A 17923-nucleotide genomic window follows, 5' to 3' on the forward strand; every position below is an offset into this window, starting at 1 on the left:
GAACCAGTGACCAGAGCCGGGCACCGATCGAAGCCATGTCTGTTCCCTCCTCCCTCCGGGCCCCTCCGAGGCGGAGCGCTGGTGGCCGAGGCAGCGCCCGCTCTCAGGCCGGCCCGTTATCTGTCAGGACACCCTCCTCTCTCCGCCCCGCCAGCCCTGCACGCCCCCTCCCCGGCCAACTTCCTTCCAGCCTTTCCTGGCGGCGCGGGGGGAAGGAGGCAGCCGGAGGAGCCAGGACAGGAAGCGGGCTCCTCACCGCGCTCCCGGAGGCAAGAGAGCGGGGCCGGCGGCTCGCTCGGCCTCTGCCCGGGGTGCGGTCCGTGTCCCCCGCTAGCGGGGCGCCGAGGAACCAGGCGGGGTTTGCTCGGGGAGCGGGGCCCGGGACAGCCCCCCGCCCCCAGCCATCGTCCAGCTCCGCCGCGGGCACCGCTCCGGCCCCCCCGCTGATGAGAAGCCCGCCGGGCCCGGGCTGTGCGCGCCGCGGCCGCCTGCCTGCCGGGCAGCCCCCTCTGGCCCGGCCCTGCCGGCCGAGCGCTGCGGCGGGAGCCCCCATGTGGCGCCCCGGACGCGGGGCAGGGGCCGCGGAGTGAGGGGCAGCGCGCGGGGCAGCGGCAGGAGCGGGGCGAGCCGCTGGCGGGACTAACTCATGAAGAACAAGGGAGCGAAGCCGAAGAGGAAGGGAGCCGCGGGCGCCTTCGGCTGTGACCTGACGGAGCACCTGGAGAGCTCGGGGCAGGACGGTAATCGCCTCCTCAGCCCCTCGGGAGGGGCCGGGCCGGGGCTGCGGGGGCATGTGGGATCCCCGGGCACGGGCGGCTCGCTGCTGCCTGGCCTCCTGCAGGGTGGGGCCAGCCGGGCAGGGGAGGCTGGGTGTGTCGGGGGAGAAGGGGCTGATCCTGCTTTCCAGGGGCTCCTGGTTGGCAAGCCAGCCTCGCGCCTAGAGTCTGCTCCGTCCAGGCGCTGGAGCCCCCGAATTGCCACTGAAGTCCATGGGTCAGTGCTTAATTTGTGCCAGGGCTGAGCCCCCTCCTCCCCCGGCAGGCACCTCTAGACTTGGCACTTTATAGCCCTGGCACCTCTGGGCTTGCCACATCAGCTGTGACTGTAAAAAAAAATGTGAGTGGAACCGAGTGCCTAATTGTTTGAGCCTGGGCAACTCTTTCGTTCCAGATGAAGCATGGGGGGAGAGGGCACTCAGCACCCACAGGACAGGGTCTGTAAAGAGGAACCCGGAATGCTCCTCAGCTGCCCCTCCCTATGTCCAATAAGGCTCCCATCTCCTCTTTCTGTTGTAGTGCTGGGTAGGGGACGTTGGATCTGGGCAAGGCGAAGGATGAGGGAGGGACATGTGTGGGGCTTTAAGGGGGCAGCTGAGATAATCTAACCACATCTTTGCTTGTTCTCTCTCTCTCCTCGCCTCCTTTCCTTCGGGGCTTTCAGATGAGCATATTGTGGGTCAGACTGGGGGTGGCTGCAGTAAAGTCAGAGGGCTTTGGTTTTGAAATGACTGGTTTGGGATGAGGAAGGGAAAAGAGCTGATTTCTTAAAAGAGGGATGGGATGGTGGAAGAAGCAGCCAAGTCCTCAACAGATAGAGCAGGGGTTCTCAAACTGGGGGTCATGACCCCTCCGGGGGTCGTGAGGTTATTACATGGGGGGGTCACGAGCTGTCAGCTTCCACCCCAAATTCCACGTTTCCTCCAGCTTTTATAATGGTGTTAAATATATTAAAAAGTGTTTTTAATGTATAAGGGGAGTCACACTCAGGGGCTTGCTGTGTGAAAGTGTTCACCAATACAAAAGTCTGAGAACCTCTGAGAGAGAGTCTCTGCTTCTGAGTAGATGGGGAAAGAATAAGTATGTGTCTGCTCCAAGTCCTCCATCTAAGTTAACATAATGTTCCAGTTACTGAGTTACTTTCCCCAGATTCGGGCTTCTCTGAGTGACAGAGCTCTTGCAGCAACGTCAGCTACATGGAGGGTGGGCCTTACAATTGAGTCTTCCACTGTATGATGATGAGGATGATTAATGATGTGCTGTAGGGAACAAGGCTGCCTTGGCAGAGAGGTAGACTAGATTATGTAGTAAGTCTTTTTCATCACGCAGGAAAGATGTACTATATGTGTGTGTGTGCTGTTCATATACATGTGCATGTTACATATGTGCATCTCTCTGGTTACTGTAAAAGACAGTTTACAATGCACATCAGCAGTAATATTAAGTACTTACAATATCTTCCACGTGTACAGTGCCTTAATCCCCAATGATCCAAACAGCAAGCAAATATAGCACATTTTAAAACAAATAATTTTGCAAACATAGCACATTGATACATGAATTATGTGTGCCAATGAATTCCGTCCATCACCACAGCAGCCATCTCTGGTGAGGAGCTGTTTACAGCAGCTCATAGCAACACTGCATAACAGTTTAGGATAGGAAAGAACAAGCATATCCAGTGGAAACTGCTGAGACAATTTAGAGGGAAAGAACAGCATTATCCCAGGTGAAATTAGGCCAGGGCAGCTGGACTAAAAAGCAAGTGTTTATTACAAAATATACAGTGGGTTGTTTTTTAATGACAATGAGGGGTGAGGCCCTTGTCTTAGGTGTCATTTGTAGGATGGTTCACAATTCAACCTACTTACATGGTCTGTCTTGAAAAGCAATGTGAGAAACTGTGATATTCCTTTCCCTTATATAATACTGTGTTATTTGCTGACTAGCATGTCACATTGACCAGTGCTGTATGATCCAGAAAAGAAAGACCCAATTGTTATATATTCATTTAGAAGAATATGAGTTAGATCATAGAGTAGAAGTGAAATCAGGGGGTTAGGGGAGGATGGAAGAGACATGAGAGCGCTCATTCCTCTATTAGCAGGATCAATATTCATGAAATAAACTCTATCAGAGTGACTGTGAGGGCAATGAGGTGGCCAAATGTCATTGATGGGTTTACAAGCCTGCAGCTCTCCTCTAATTGGAACTATGAGATGAAATTCGAAGGGCTGCGACGGCGTGGAAGATAATTGTCAGTGGGACAATTTAACTAATCAAAAATCAGCTGGCTGCAGGAACCAGCCAGTATCCCTGCAGGCAGAGGCTTTGTAGAGGTAATAGGAGATAACTTTCTCTCCTGTGCAAGCAGGATGCTGGAGGGTGTGAGTAAGTTTTTTGGGGGAGTGATGCTGGCTCTAGCTATTGCCTATTCAGAAGCAATATGGGACTGAGGTACTGGTTCAAAGCACCTGGTAGTCACAACATAGGGATAGAGCACTTTGACTGATGTCCAGAAAAGACTTTCTAATGTGGAACTTTGTGAAAGCAGAGTTTCAAATGCACTCAGAAGGATTAATTGGAACAGCAGGCAAGGGTGTAGAAGGGACTGGAGCCGACTCAATGTGGTTCTACTTCACACAGAGTGGCTTTTTCCCAGCTTGCAAAGCTGCCTTGTGCAGTGATTCCACAAGCTCTCATAAACCAGTGAGTGTTAGACCAGCTCTGTGCTTGGGAGGGAGATCTCTAAGGAAGATCCGGGTGCTGCAGGATGTAGAGCTGGCAATTCTTTATGGTTTTCTTCCCTTTGGGTCAGTACATAATCATTAATTCAGCAAGTTCTTCAGGGGTGCTGTGCTCATAGACTTTAAGGCCAGAAGGGACCATCGTGATCAGGTAGTCTGACCTCCTGCATATCGAGGCCACAGCACTTTACCAACCCCCTCCTATAATAGACCCCTAACTTCTGTCTGTTACTAAAGTCCTCAAATCATGGGGTGCCCTTTTCAGATGAGAGATAAAATTGAGCTCTTGAATTCTTGTGGTCAATTCATTTACGAGCCAGTGGTGTTTTCTGTAAGGGCTTTAGTCCTGATGTCCTTACCAAATTCCCGTGGAGAGAATTCTATTCTGCTTAAGGTATTAACTTTTCTCCTTCTATAATTTTTTGTCTGTAACTGTTAAACAGCTACTACATTCCACCCTAGAGATGGTTATATTTTAATAGTGGATGAGAAGATGCTTCTGTATTCCTCACCTACTATAGTTAAGGCAGTTTTTCTCAAACTGGGGTCGCCGCTTGTGTAGGGAAAGCCCTTGGCGGGCCGGATTGTTTACCTGCCCCATCCGCAGGTCCGTCCAATCGCGGCTCCCACTGGCTGTGATTCGCCGCTGCAGGCCAATGGGAGCTGCTGGAAGCGGCGGCCAGTAAGTCCCTCGGCCCATGCCGCTTTCAGCAGCTCCCATTGGCCTGGAGCAGTGAACCACGGCCAGTGGGAGCTGCGATTGGCCAGACCTGCGGATGGGGCAGGTAAACAAACTGGCCCGGCCCACCAGGGGCTTTCCCTACACAAGCGGCGCCCCCAGTTTGAGAAACACTGACCTAACGCTTAATTAACAATTGCTTGTAAAGTGCTTTACAATAATAGGATAAAAGTTGGTGTAAAAGTACAAAGTATTATTATTAAATAGGGGCCGAGACTCAAAATACGTTAGAAGGTACAATGGATGGCTCAGGGCATTGATAATGGAATACAGCGTGTTTGTCTTCTAGGATAATTCTTCAAGTCCAGCATGGGTCAGCAACGACTGAAAGTTGTTGCTGTCTGATGGCTGGTTAGTTGCTTGTGTGCAGGGGTGAAAGCAACTTAAAGGACTTGCCAGTATGCAGGGCAGCTGAGGTCCTGGGCAAGGTTGGGGGAGAGGCTCTGGGCCCCTGGAAGGGGCAGGGTCTTGAGCAGAATGGGTGGGGCTGGGGCCAGACTCTCCCAGCCAGCCCTTCAGTGCTGTCCAGCCCGTGCCACTAGGGCTCTGGCGGTGATTTAAAGGCCCGGGGCTCTGGCTGCTGCTGGGAGCCACGAGCCCTTTTAAATTGCTGGGCCCTGGGACAGCTGCCCCTTTTTTTCCCCCCCGACCCCCTCCCGCCCATCAGCAGCCCTGCCGGTCCAGTGCTTAAAGCACTGCTGCGGCAGCGCTTGAATGTTGGCTGTGTACCAGCAGCCACTTTCTTACCGGTACACTGTATCAGCCCATACCGGCTTACTTTCACCTCTGCTTGTGTGAAATGTATTTGCTGGGTCTCACTCCAGTTCCTGTCATCACCGCAATTTGTCCTCGCTGACTTCCTTGACAGTCTCAGTTGAGTGGGCAGGGAGTCTGAACTCCCTTTTTACCCTTAGAGGTGATCCTTCTGGGGCAGAAATGAAGCATGTTGGTTGAATGGAGGGTGGCAGAGGGCACTGTGCCTTTTGTGGGGGTAGATCAGTACTGCCAGTCCCAAGCATTCAATAATCAGAGTCAGCCCCTCCAAATCATGAGATTGGTTTAAAAATCATGAGATTTTTCTAAAATAGCAAATATGGTTTTTTTTCTTTGCCTTCTGGTTTCTGAGCCTTTGGGGTGCACTCGGCTCATGTTGTCCAGTTTTTCTCTGCAACCGGGAGAGCCAGAAACTTTCTCTCTCAAAAACTAAACAGAAAAGCTTCAGATAACCCCCTTGTTCCAAGACTGGAGGAGCTGCTCTGTGTTCCAGCTTGTCCCCTTTGCAGCAGAGTTAATTCTACCACAGCTGTACCCTTCTGTGGTTTGTTGCACATCTGTTTCCTGCATGATGCTGTCTGATTGGGATGCAGTGACCTCAGATTTTCCCCATACTACCCCCCACCCACTCTTTGCAGTTCCCTCAATGGCTGAAGTATTCACCAGTAGCACCCAGAGCTCTTTAAATTCCTTTGTTTGATTTCAATTATTGGTTTTGTTCTCTGGCTGAAAAAGTGGGTCTGCTTTGTTAATGGCCTTTGAAACAAACGACCCTCTTGTGCTCAGCAGTTGAGGCTCCTTCTTTCCATGAGCAGAGGACTCTGAGTGGCTGTGAAGCGGGGCCTGCTAGCAGTGCCCTCTGGAGAGGAAAATGGGGTCAGTGTTCTGTGACTGCTGCCAATGTAACATTCTGCTCATCCTCCTGCAAGCCCTGGAATAGTATTGACTGTGGGGAGACAGCTATTGAGTTTAATAGTGGGGGTGCTGGGCCTGGGCTAGAGTGGGCAGGGCTTGCCCCAGTGGAGGCTGAATCAGAGCAGGGTTGGAGGAAGGCGGTCCCTGTGCCCTAGACACAGTATGACATGATGCTCTTTGTAGATCCTCCTCATCACTGTGGCACAGCCCCCAGGTGGGTCTTGATCACATTGTTAATTTCTAAACCTTCTCTCAGGCCTGCGGGGTATTTAGTCAGTTCATCCAGCCAGCCATATTTACCCAGGCTAACACTGCATCCCAATCAGACATTTGACTCGGGCACAAATTCCACTGAGAATTTTGTCTGCGTTAGAACTTCTGGATTTGCCCATTAATTAATAGAAAAACTTGGTAGCAGGTCGCAAGATTGTTTCCATTATGGGAAATATCAACCCTCACTGCTAACTTCTCATAAGGTAGATGCAGCCAGTCCTATGCCTCAGCCATTGTGGTAAGATTCAACAACAGGGCAGCTTTTATAGAAACTAGGACTTGTTGAGAACAGTTATTGCTCACCTGGCAGCTGACGGATCAGGAGGCAACTCTCCTACACTCCAGAGGAGCCCTGTGACGTTTGCACATGGGAAGAGAAACCAGGCACAAGTACTCCTACTCTCTCTAGGTTGGATTAAGACATAGGCATTTTTTATATGCCTAGTGCCCAGCTGCCGGAGTCAGGTGATTGTGTCAGAATCGCATATTTCATTTTATTTCAAGTAAATCTCCAGCCCTCCTGGTTACATAGAAGAGCTTGACAATGTGATCCAAGTGTGAGCACTTCAGCAGCATCTTCCTGAGCCTGCAGACAGCCTCAGACACACAATAGGGTTTTGGAAAGCACACACAACCAGGGCCTGTCTTCTTGATGACCCTCAAAAAAGATTTAAAATGGCACAAAGACAGGACTTCTTGTTCTATTGTGTGGGAATGTTTGGCTGGAGCAAGAAGCAGAAAATGACCTTGAATGTATATGGATCGACATCCTAACAGATATAGCTCAAGATGTGATATTATTTGGTATCTGCTACAGACCACCAAATCACACTAGAATATGTAATGAAGCTTTCATCCTGTTATCTCTAATATGACGGCGGGGGGGATCGTATATGATCATGGGGAACTTCAGTTTGAGTAACATATGCTGGAGGTCTCACATTGCCAGTACTAAAACATCCTTGGAATTTTTAAACTTTATAGATGACAATTTCCTAACTCAAAATGTGTTGCAGTCAACATGGGAGAATTCTATATTATGTTTTGTCCTAACAGGTAAAGAGGAACTGATAACACAACTAAGAATTAATGGCCTTGATCACATTAATAATGTGCAAGCAGAATAAAGTCCAGACCAGTACTATATAAACTTGGTGCTTTAATAGGGCCAATTTCACAAAGCTGAAAACAATTATGAGCCAGATCAGCTTGGAGGAAGATTTTAAACAGAAAAGTGTGAATGATAATTGGGAATCATTTAAGAGGACTTTACTAGATGCCCCAAAAGCCACAATCCCACAGTTGAGGAATAAGGCCATACTGGTTAAAAAACTGAATTGATTTAGAGGGGAAGTGAAGGCATGTATAAAAAAATTAAAAATGATATATAACACATGGAAAAAAGGGAAAGTTGATAGTAATGAGTATACATCAGAAGTTAGGAATTGTAGAAAATTGATGAGGGCAGCAAAGGGACACAAGGAGAAATCTATGACCAACAAAGTTAAGGACAACCAGAAGGAGTTTTTAAAATACAATAGGAACAAAAAGAATCCTGAGAATGATATTGCTTCATTACTAGATGGAAATGGTAGAATTATCAATAATAATGCAGAAAAGGCAGAGATGTTCAATAAATATTTCTGTTCTGTATTTGTGGAGAAAACAGATGACGTAGTCTCATCATATGGTTATGAAAACGCTCTTTCCATTCCACTACTATCTCTGGAGGATGTTAAACAGAAGCTACTAAAATTAGGTGTTTTTAAAACAGTAGGTCCAGATAGCTTGCATGTAAGAATTTTAAAAGAGCTGGCTGAGGAGCTTGCTGGACTGTTAATGTTGATTTTCAGTAAGTCTTGGAGCACTGGACAGTGCTTCCAGAAGACTGGAAAAAAGCAAATGTGCCAATTTTTAAAGCAGGTAAATGGGCTAACCCGGGTAATTACAGGCCTGTTGGTCTGACATACTGGGCAAGATAATGGAGCAGCTGTATAGGACTTGATTAATGAAGAATTAAAGGAGAGTAATGTAATTAATGCCAATCAACATGGGTTTATGGAAAATTATCCTGTCAAACTAACTTCATGTCTTTTTTATGAGCTTATAAGATTTAGTTGATAAAGATAATAGTGTTGACGTAATATATTTAGACTTCTGTAAGACACTTAGGCCTGGTCTACATGTGAATAACGTAGCTGAAGCCGACGTACTTAGATCGACTTACTGTGGTGTCTTCACTGCAGTGAGTCAACTGCTGCTGCTTCCCTGTCGACTCTGCCTGCTCCTCTCTCCAAGCTGGAGTACAGGAGCCGATGGGAGAGCGCCCAGGGGTCGATTTATTGTGTCTAGACTAGATGCGATAAATCGACCGCAACTGGCTTGCTCACTGCCCACCGATCCAGTGGGTAGTGAAGACATACCCTTAAGTTGGTACCACATGACATTTTGATTAAAAATCTAGAATGATATGAAGTTCACATTTCACACATTAAATGGATTCAAAGCTGGATAATTTATAGGCCTCAAAATTTAATTGTAAATAGGAAATCATCACCATGTAGGTTTGTTTCCAGTGGGGACCCGCAGGGATTAGTTCTTGGTGCTATATTATTTAACATAAAGTTTGCAGATGATACAATGATTGGAGGGAGTGGTAAATAATGAAGAGAACAGGTCACTGGTTGAGAGTGATCTGGGTCACTTGGTAAACTGGGTGCAAGCAAACAATATGCAATTTGGTATGGTTAAACATAAATGTATGCATTTTGGAGCAAAGAAGTTGGCCATATTACAGGATAGTGACTCTATCCTGGGAAGCAGTGATTCTGAAGAGGATTTGGGGGTCATAGTGGAAAATCAACTGCTGGCCCTAGCTGAACAATGTGATGCTGTGATGAAAAGAGCTAATGAGAACTTGTGATGCATAAACAGGGGACTCTCTACTGGGAGTAGAGGTTATTTTAGTAGTAGAGAAGTTTGTATTTGTGTGACTGCTGCTGGAATACTATGTCTAGTTCTGGTGCCCACAATTTTCACAGGATTCAGAGAAGAGCCACAAGAATGATTAAAAGATTAAGAAAACCTGCCTTATAGTTATAGACTCAAGGAACTCAATCTATTTAGTTTAACGAAAAGATGGTTAAAGAATGATTTAATTACAGACTGAGTGTATCTACCTGGAGAACAAATATTTAATCATGGGCTCTTCAATCTACCAGAGAAAGGTATAACACGGTCCAGTGGCTGGAACGTGAAGCTAGACAAATTCAGACTGGAAATAAGGTGTACGTTTTTGACAGTGAGGGTAATTGGCCATTGGAACAATTTACCAGGATTATGGTGGATTCTCCATCACTAACAATTTTAAAATCAAGATTGGATTTATTTTTAGAGAATCTGCTCTAGGAATTATTTTGGGGTGGTTCTGTGACCTGCGTTATACAGGAGGTCAGACTCGATGATCACAATGGTCCCTTCTGGCCTTCAAGTCTGTGAATGTAAGAACTCAAGCCAGGCATGCAAAGGATACAAGCAAGGGATGAGGATGCGTATCCCACTAGGACATGGGAGTGGAAATGGCTCCAAAATGCCATTCCCTACTTCCTCACCCCACCGACACCTATCCTTAATATCCATCACCCTGCCCTTTCCAATACCCACTTCCTCAATATGGATCTTCTTCCCAGTCTCCCAGTACACATCACCTGCTCTCACAGTACCCCTTACTCCTGTTCCCGTTACTTATCCCTCACTGCTCTCCCCAGTCCCTACCATACAACCCTAAAAATCTCTCCCCAATGCCTATAATTAATCTACCAATATAAATCCTCCTCCAATAATGGTGTCTCCAGTACCTATCCTACAGTATCCACCATCTTTCCATTTCCAGTCTCCATCACCTCCAGTAGCCTCTCTGCCAAAACTAATAACACTGTTCTAACATTCCTCTCTCAACACCCATCTCTTCACACTCACTGTTCCTATAGAAGAAGCATTAGGATGACATTGAGTGAGCATTAAAACAGGGCTCATTTAGTGTTAGGGCCCTAATAAAAAAAATTACTGCAGTTTTGGACCCTAATAGCTCTCCCAAAGCATTGCAATAGCACTGTTGTGAATTGCAATGTTTCAGAGCATTACTATAGGAGAGATCAGTATTTTTTTAAGGAGGTAAAGTAATAAATACTTTGCACAGAAGAAAGAAAACACAGAGCACTATCCAGTTCTCCGTTCACTGACTTCTGATCTTGGGACAGTATCTTGTCACCAGATCAGCCATCACAACCATGTGCTAGGGAAACAGAGTTTTATGCCATTTATATTACAATCATACTGCTGCCCTTGCTCTGATGAGCAGGGAGACCTACCTTGCAGGCAGCATGTGATTTGCTCTAAGGAGATGCTCCAGTTGGAGCCAAGTTTGAAACCTGCTGTGCAGATGTGAAGCCGGCTTCTCCAGGCCATGTGGCCTTGCAGCCTCACGCATAAGCATGCTCAAGCATATGTTTGCATGTCTGTGTGCTGTGTTATCATGCATGGATGTGTGTGTATGAATGAATGCACATGTGTATCCATGCACAGGTATATGTGCATTTGTTTGTGTGGTATGTTTTAATGCATTGCTTTGTGTGTGCAAATGTATTTGTATACTCATGTGAGTGTTTCTGTGCACAGGGACATATGGGGGGACGGATGGCTCAATGATTTGCACATTGACCTGCTAAACCCAGGGTTGTGAGTTCAGTCCTTGAGGGGGCTATTTAGGTTTTTGGGGCAAAAATCTGTCTGGGGATAGGTCCTGCTTTGAGCAAGGGGGATTGGACTAACTGACCTCCTGACATCACCTCCAACCCTGATATTCTATGATGATTATATACAGTAAACACTTAGGTCTGTTTAAGTTAGTTTTGTGTTTGTATGTTCATAAAGATGCATTGGGGTCTGGATCTGCAAAAGTGGCAAAGAGTTCTGTGGCACCTTATAGACCAGGGGTCCCCAGCGTGGTGCCTGCGGGCACCATAGTGTCCGCGAGGGCATCTAAATCCGCCTGTGTCCTGGCTGGCGGTGGAGCATCCGCCGAAATGCTGCCGAATTTCTGCAATGTTTCGGCGGCGACGCCTCTCGAAGACATTGCCTGTCGGCGGCAAGTGACGTCATCAAGAGGCATCGCCTTCGAAACACTGCAGAAATTCGGTGGCATTTCAGCGGATGCTCCACCGCTGCCACGGTCCTTCATCTGGCACCAACCAGACGAAAAGGTAGAGGACCACTGTTATAGACTAACAAACGTATTGGAGCATGAGCATCCGATTAAGTGGGTATTCACCCACGAAAGCTCATGCTCCAATACGTTTGTTAGTCTGTAAGGTGCCACAGAAATCTTTGCTCCTTTTTAAGTATGTTTGCCTGAAAATGAAAATGTGGGTACTTGGGTATGTGTTTGCCTTTATGAGTGTATACTCGCAGGCCTATATTTGTGTGTAAGAATGCATGCACAAACCCTCACTTTTATGAAAAGTGCTGAAGAATCATTAATGTCCATGCAGAAGACATAAGAGGGTGCTTCTTAAGGTCCCATTGAAAAGACCCAATGCACATCTACTGCAGAAGGATGAAAGGCTAGATTCACCCTTCTGTGGTTTGAATGTGCAATGCCAAGGAGTTCAGCCTTGAAGTTTAGACTTTTAAGTCATCTCCTTAGCTGGGTACCAGCTGGGGAACATTAAAATGCATGTCACCAATATACTGAAGCAAGTAATTTCACTATACTATGTGGAACATGTTGCAGGCTGTTGACTTGTGGTGTATATAGGTTTATGTGTACTGTTTCCCCTCAGATCTGTGTATCCATGGTCTTGCGGTGGGCAGAGACTGCAGGCTCTGAGAACTGGAGTCACTTTCAAGATGCTGTGATTTGACTCTTTGAGGAATGGATAAGTAAATGGAACCCCTCCCAGTGAGTGTGAGACCAAAATGCAAACAGGACATTTTTCAAAGACAGTTGCTGCATAGGGAGTCAAAGGTTGAATGTATGAACTACGGGGCACATACTCACGTATGGAGGGAGAAGAGGGATGGTAGCATGGAGCACCTGGATCTGCATAGGTGAAGGGGTGCTTCTGTAGATTCCTACATAGATGTGTGCAGCCACAATGGACAGTGTGTGCGAATATGTAATAATTCTGAGGTTGCTTTCTCTATACCCACTTTCACTAGCAGTGCGTCATATTGCGGGTCCCAGACATCAGCACTGTGAAAGCAACAAGAAGGCAAATCTGAGCTGGGTGTTAACACTGGAAACAATGGGAGCAGAAGCTATCTGTTTGCAGTTGTTACTTTCCTGTCCTTCCTTGTTTTGAATGTTGTTTGTATTACTTCCGCAGTCTGTTTGTTGGTTTCTGGGAGCTGGGTTTTCATATCTCTGTAGCTTGGTGTAACAGCAGTTGAAGATTTGTGTTGCAAGCACAGCTCTTCCTGCTTTGTATCTATTATTTCCCTAGCTAACTCCTGTGTGAATCACATATTCTGGGTCCAGGCTGCATCCTGCTTTACATTTACCTCATCAACCACTGCATGAGACACACATGTTGTTTGCATGCCTCACTCTGCTTTGATCCTGTATTTCCCTTGCAAGCAGCATGAATCACATGTCCTGGCTGCATAATCTGAATTAGATTTTACAGAAGAGACATTCTGAATTAGCATACATTTTCTCTTTATTGGTAACAGCAGATTTTATCTAGACTTGGTCACAAACTGCTGCGGGCTGCAGTATGCAGGATTTCATAGCTCTAAAGGCACAGGAGATATCCTTACCGGGTGAGATGCTAACATGATATGAAGGCAACAGCTGAAGTTGGCAGGGGCAGTTCTAGGCATTTTGCCATCCTAAGCATGGCAGGCAGGAGGATTCGGCGGCACGCCTGCGGGAGGTCCGCCGAAGCCGTGGGACCAGCAGGCCCTCCGCAGGCATGCTGCCAGAGGCAGCCTGCCTGCCGCCCTCGCGGCGACCAGCAGAGCGCCCCCCGTGGCTTGCCGCCCCAGGTACGCACTTGGCGTGCTGGTGCCTGGAGCCGCCCCTGGAAGTAGAGATACTTCAGAGCTCTTATCCAGATTTGATTTTTCCCAAATTTCAGGAGCTTTTGATTTTGGAACTAAATTTTGAGTCAGGCCTAGCTCTAGACTGGAGCTCTCATGATTCAGACACAGTACCAGAAAGGTTAATCTGTAACTATGGCCTTATGTATAATTCTACAGCCACCATATTTGCTGCAGAGTATGCACTGTGCCACGGATTTCTGCTTCAGTACCTAAGTTCTCATTAAAAAAAATTGTAGTCCTCTTAATCATAGAATCATGGGATCATAGGACTGGAAGTGACCTTGAGAGGTCATCTAGTCCATTCCCCTGCACTCATGGCAGGGCTAAGTATTCTCTGGACAATCACGGACAGCTGTTTGGAGATTTTTAAGAGCGGGTTAGACAATGTTGGAGATTCCATAATCTCCTTGGGCAATTTATTACAGTGTTTAGCCACCCTGACAATTAGAAAACTTTTCCTAAAGTCCAACCTAAAGTGCCCTTGCTGCAATTTAAGCCCATTGCTTCTTGTCCTATCCTCAGGGGTTAAGGAGAACAATTTTTCTCCCTCCTCCTTGTAACAACCTTTTAAGTACTTGAAAACTGTTATCATGTTCCCTCAGTCTTCTCTTCTCCAGATTAATTGTGAAGTAAAACTTGAAACTATGAGCTGAGGGTGAGTAATGCAGTGATGTCTGTTTGAGTCAGCAGCCATCCTGAAACAATACGTTTAACAGAATGAACTGCTTGATTCATCTTATTTGGGGTGTTGACTCTGAAGCCTAAAGATAACGTAAATGTAAACCATTGCTAATTGGTTCACTGCTGATCATTTGGAAGACACATCTTGCTAACCTATCTGTCCTATGATCCCAAACAGCTTCCCAGTGCCAAAAGCCCCAATTGCTCTCAATCCTGCTGCCAAAACCTTCAGCTTCTCCCTTGACAACTTCTGCTGTCCAGTTATACATTGTCAACACAAAAAACTACAGCAGTCAAAGGCTGAAATGGACAGAGGACATTGTAGCACAAATTGAATTTAGTGTCAAATTAAATAATACAGAGGTTACTGTACTGATTGCAGAGGGGAGTCGGGCACCCATGTCTCCATAATAGTAATTGGGTGAGAGGAAAAAAATAAAATCATATTTGGAGAAAACACCCTTGACTCTACTAGGAGTCCAACCTCTTTCCTCCCCCCATGACCAACAACTGATGATGTGTGCCTCAGCATCATAGCAGAAGTTCCAAACAGTGCCCCAATTCAGGCATACATATAGGCAGGTTGGAGACACTAACAGAAGTAGCTTAGTGTTTAGTATTACAAAATGAACATGTGAGACAATTCCTATCATAAATTGGCCTCAAGTTTGCTTGAAACTCAGGCCAGGTTTGCAAACCTAGGGTCGGACTTTGAGTCTGTAACTAAGCAAGAAAGCAGGGAAATTTGGTGTTTGGTTAGTGATAGCTTCAGACCACACTAGTGCTGAGAGTCTTCTACGGTGCTGTGGTTAGATCCTCTGTGTCATAGCTAGTTCTGCAGTCCCACTGCTGCTGAGCTTGAACAACAAACAGAGATGCTTTATTAACACACAGTTGTGTGAGACCTATTATGAAATCTCTGCAGGACCTTTGCCTAAATAAGAGCATACAAATAAAATTCTGGGGCAGCAATGCATGGTGCCTGCAATGGCCTCCCTCCCCCGATAATTCTTGGTCTGCACACGCTGTTGTAAAGCGATCCCATGTGTATCAGCACCTGACACATGCCCAGATTCTTTCACAGAGGCTTTGTTGCATGCCCCTCCCTGGAGTGGGGAACAGGCAAGAGGATGGGGAATGCATGTCTTGCTGCCAGATTCTCAGCTGCCTGCTGCTACTCTTGGAATTCTACTGTAGCAGCTGAGCAGGGTTGCAGCCATTCATTTTCCGCTACTGTTCCTTCCATGTTTAGAGCTTGACTAACTGAACGCCTTCAGAGATGCTAATATCCCACATGCTCCCCAAGCCCAGGAGCAGCTCAAAGACTTATCATTTGGAACAGGAGGCTATGTCTGTTTCTACAAATACAGAACCGTTTTAAAAAAAATCAAACAAACCTACATCTTAGGCCCTACTTTACATTCTCCCAATTACAGCTGGGTTGAGACATGGCTTGTGATATAGCTAAAGGTTGTTGCGTTGTGGGTCTCTGAAACGAGGTTAAAAACCTGGATGGTCCAAGTGGACAGAGGATAGTCATGTTGTAATTGGGTCCCTTGATTTGTTTCTAATTTTAGTAAAGGCAGGCAACCAAACTTTAGTAAAGCCCCAACCAAACTCTCAGATCCAGTCCTTATTTAAAAATTACCACCTTGATTGCCACAAACACGGCAGTATCTGTACTGTATATTGTTTGGGATTGATACTGTAGTACTTTTTTTTTTTTTTTTAAAATAAGGTCATCTTCAAAACCTAAGCTGAGATCCAGATCAGAATTGAGTAAATGGCTCCTGTCTTTATAATAAGCTAAATCAAAACCACTGATTTGAGCGCCCCTAAAACTTAGATTGTGGATGTTTGAAAATCTGGATCCAAATTGTGACGTTTGAGCCTATCTGTATTTCAGAACAATAATGTTTTGCATGTGCTGTCTCTGGCAGTGTGTGCTATTCAGTATCTTGTTGTTGGCTTACACCAAGAGAGGCTGGCAGAGCAAGTGTGTTAAACAAGATGTTGGAGACTCTGAGAGTCTCATGTGAGGCCTGCACTGATTTCCTTTTTGAACCTCCTCGTTAGTGGGTTGCTTTGCTTATAGTAAGGATGGTTAAACCTTAGAAGTTTCAGTGTTTTGATCAGGGAGGATGATCATTCGTTCTGGATGGGTATCCAAACCTCTTGGATCTGTGTTGTAATTTGAACGAAATAAACAAGCAATCAGCACAATCAAATTGGTTTCTTTGGACAAGCTTAAATCACAGATGTTAACAGCTTTGAACCATATTACACTTCATTTGCCTCCCTTCTCTCTCCTATCCTGTTTTCCTCTAGTGCTCTTAAGCGGGTATTTTATCTTCTCCCTCCTGTGTTCAGTTAGCTTTAACTACACCTTCCTTCCCATCTGGGCTAAAGAACAAATGAAAACAGGCTCTCTCATGATACTTCTTGTACCTCCTGGTTCTGATCAGGCCAGAAATACAGAACAACACTCATTTTTATTTTAGTACTTTTCCTTTCAATCCCAGCTGGAAACCAGAAGTACAACAGGGCAGAGGAATGAAACAAAAAAGTCAAACCAAATGGTTTGGAACCTCAGAAAAGGTTTGGGGTTTGGTTTGAGGCAAAGGTTTGGGATTGTGGGGAGGGGAAAAAGGATTCTTATTTTATCTGAACCGGTTCACTTATCCATCCCTCGTTGTTTCTGTTTCCATTTCAATAACTTCATTGGCGTGACAAGATATGCGCATGTTGCCAAAGTCAATACATTAAGTGCCTGTGCCCAGGGCAGGCTTAACAGTAATAACGGGAGAGCTGTGTTTGATATATGATATCTGTTATTGTTCCTTTCTGACTTGGTGGTGGCGGCTTGCCAGTATTGTGGCTTTGAGCTTTGCCGTGCAAGGCAAGAGAGGTCTGAGCAGTGAAGTTTAGATGCTGCCGATGCTTTGGATGTGGGTTCCGGTTTAGGCTTGCAGGAACAGTAGTGAGGGGGGAAGCTCTGATCCAGTCCAGTCACTAGAACTTGGTCTAACACTTCATTCTGGGGCAGTGTCCAAATCAACAGTGAGGAGAGATTTCCAGTGGAGACCCAATTTCTGGCATTGTTAATGAACCTGCTTCAAAGGGAGAGGAGGAAGCATCTAATCAGCTCAGAGAAGGGTGACGAGTTCCAATTAGCCCACAACTGTATCCTTGTTAAATATCCATCTGTCATTCTGCTGCACTAGTTAAGAAGATTAAGTGGATGTAGAGTTCTAAACATGGCAGACCTAAACCTACAGCCTTAAACTTTGCTTGAAGCACTTTCATATACGCTAGGCAGGATTGGAGTCTTCCAAGGAAATCTGTTGCAGGAAGTGGTGTTGATGATTCAATATATAGATGATAGCCTTCCTTCTCAGACAACACAGTGAATGCACCAGCATGGTGTGAGGGGGTACTGCCCTTTGTAAAACAAAGGGCACCTGACTGCTTGAGCTCCATCAAAAATGCTGTTTTTCTTTTTTCCCCCAGGATAGAGAAGTTTGTGGTGATTATCTGGTCAGATTATCATTTGCAGATGTACTTTCTGCATCCCTCAATTCCCTTTTTACAGTTTCAGTTGGATCCATGATTTGTCTTCACTTCCTGTCCTGAGCTGTTGTGTAGTGTTGCTGTACCCTATGAAACAGCTGCCACATCCCAGCCTAGAAGGGAAATAATAATGGTTCCCTGTGTCTGATTTTAGTGCATCTTTTATTATAGAGGTTAAATCTTTGTAAGGTGGTGGAATGATTTAGCAGAAGAAAATACAGTGGCAGCCAGCCAGCCAGCAGAGTCTCCTCCTTAAGGGAAGAAAATTAAGTAAACATAGATAAGCAAAGAGAAAACTGCTCCCCGTTTGGGATTCAGCTTGGAATTATGACCCTGAGTGTGGC

The 17923-nt window shown here is 46.0% G+C and overlaps 1 protein-coding gene across 4 annotated transcripts in view; it reads left to right on the plus strand.

The window, feature by feature from the left end:
- The first annotated feature begins 614 nt into the window (after positions 1 to 614).
- ARHGAP31 (Rho GTPase activating protein 31) overlaps positions 615 to 17923 on the plus strand; it is an 879079-nt gene continuing 861770 nt past the window's right edge. For all 4 annotated transcript variants that reach the window (XM_050956546.1, XM_050956561.1, XM_050956569.1 and 1 more), the window contains exon 1: positions 615 to 740. In XM_050956546.1, the coding sequence (XP_050812503.1) occupies positions 647 to 740 (94 nt within the window). In that variant the 5' untranslated portion in view covers positions 615 to 646. The remainder of the gene's footprint in view (positions 741 to 17923) is intronic.

The sequence above is a fragment of the Gopherus flavomarginatus genome, chromosome 1 (assembly GCF_025201925.1).
Source record: "Gopherus flavomarginatus isolate rGopFla2 chromosome 1, rGopFla2.mat.asm, whole genome shotgun sequence".
Taxonomy (NCBI): domain Eukaryota; kingdom Metazoa; phylum Chordata; order Testudines; family Testudinidae; genus Gopherus; species Gopherus flavomarginatus.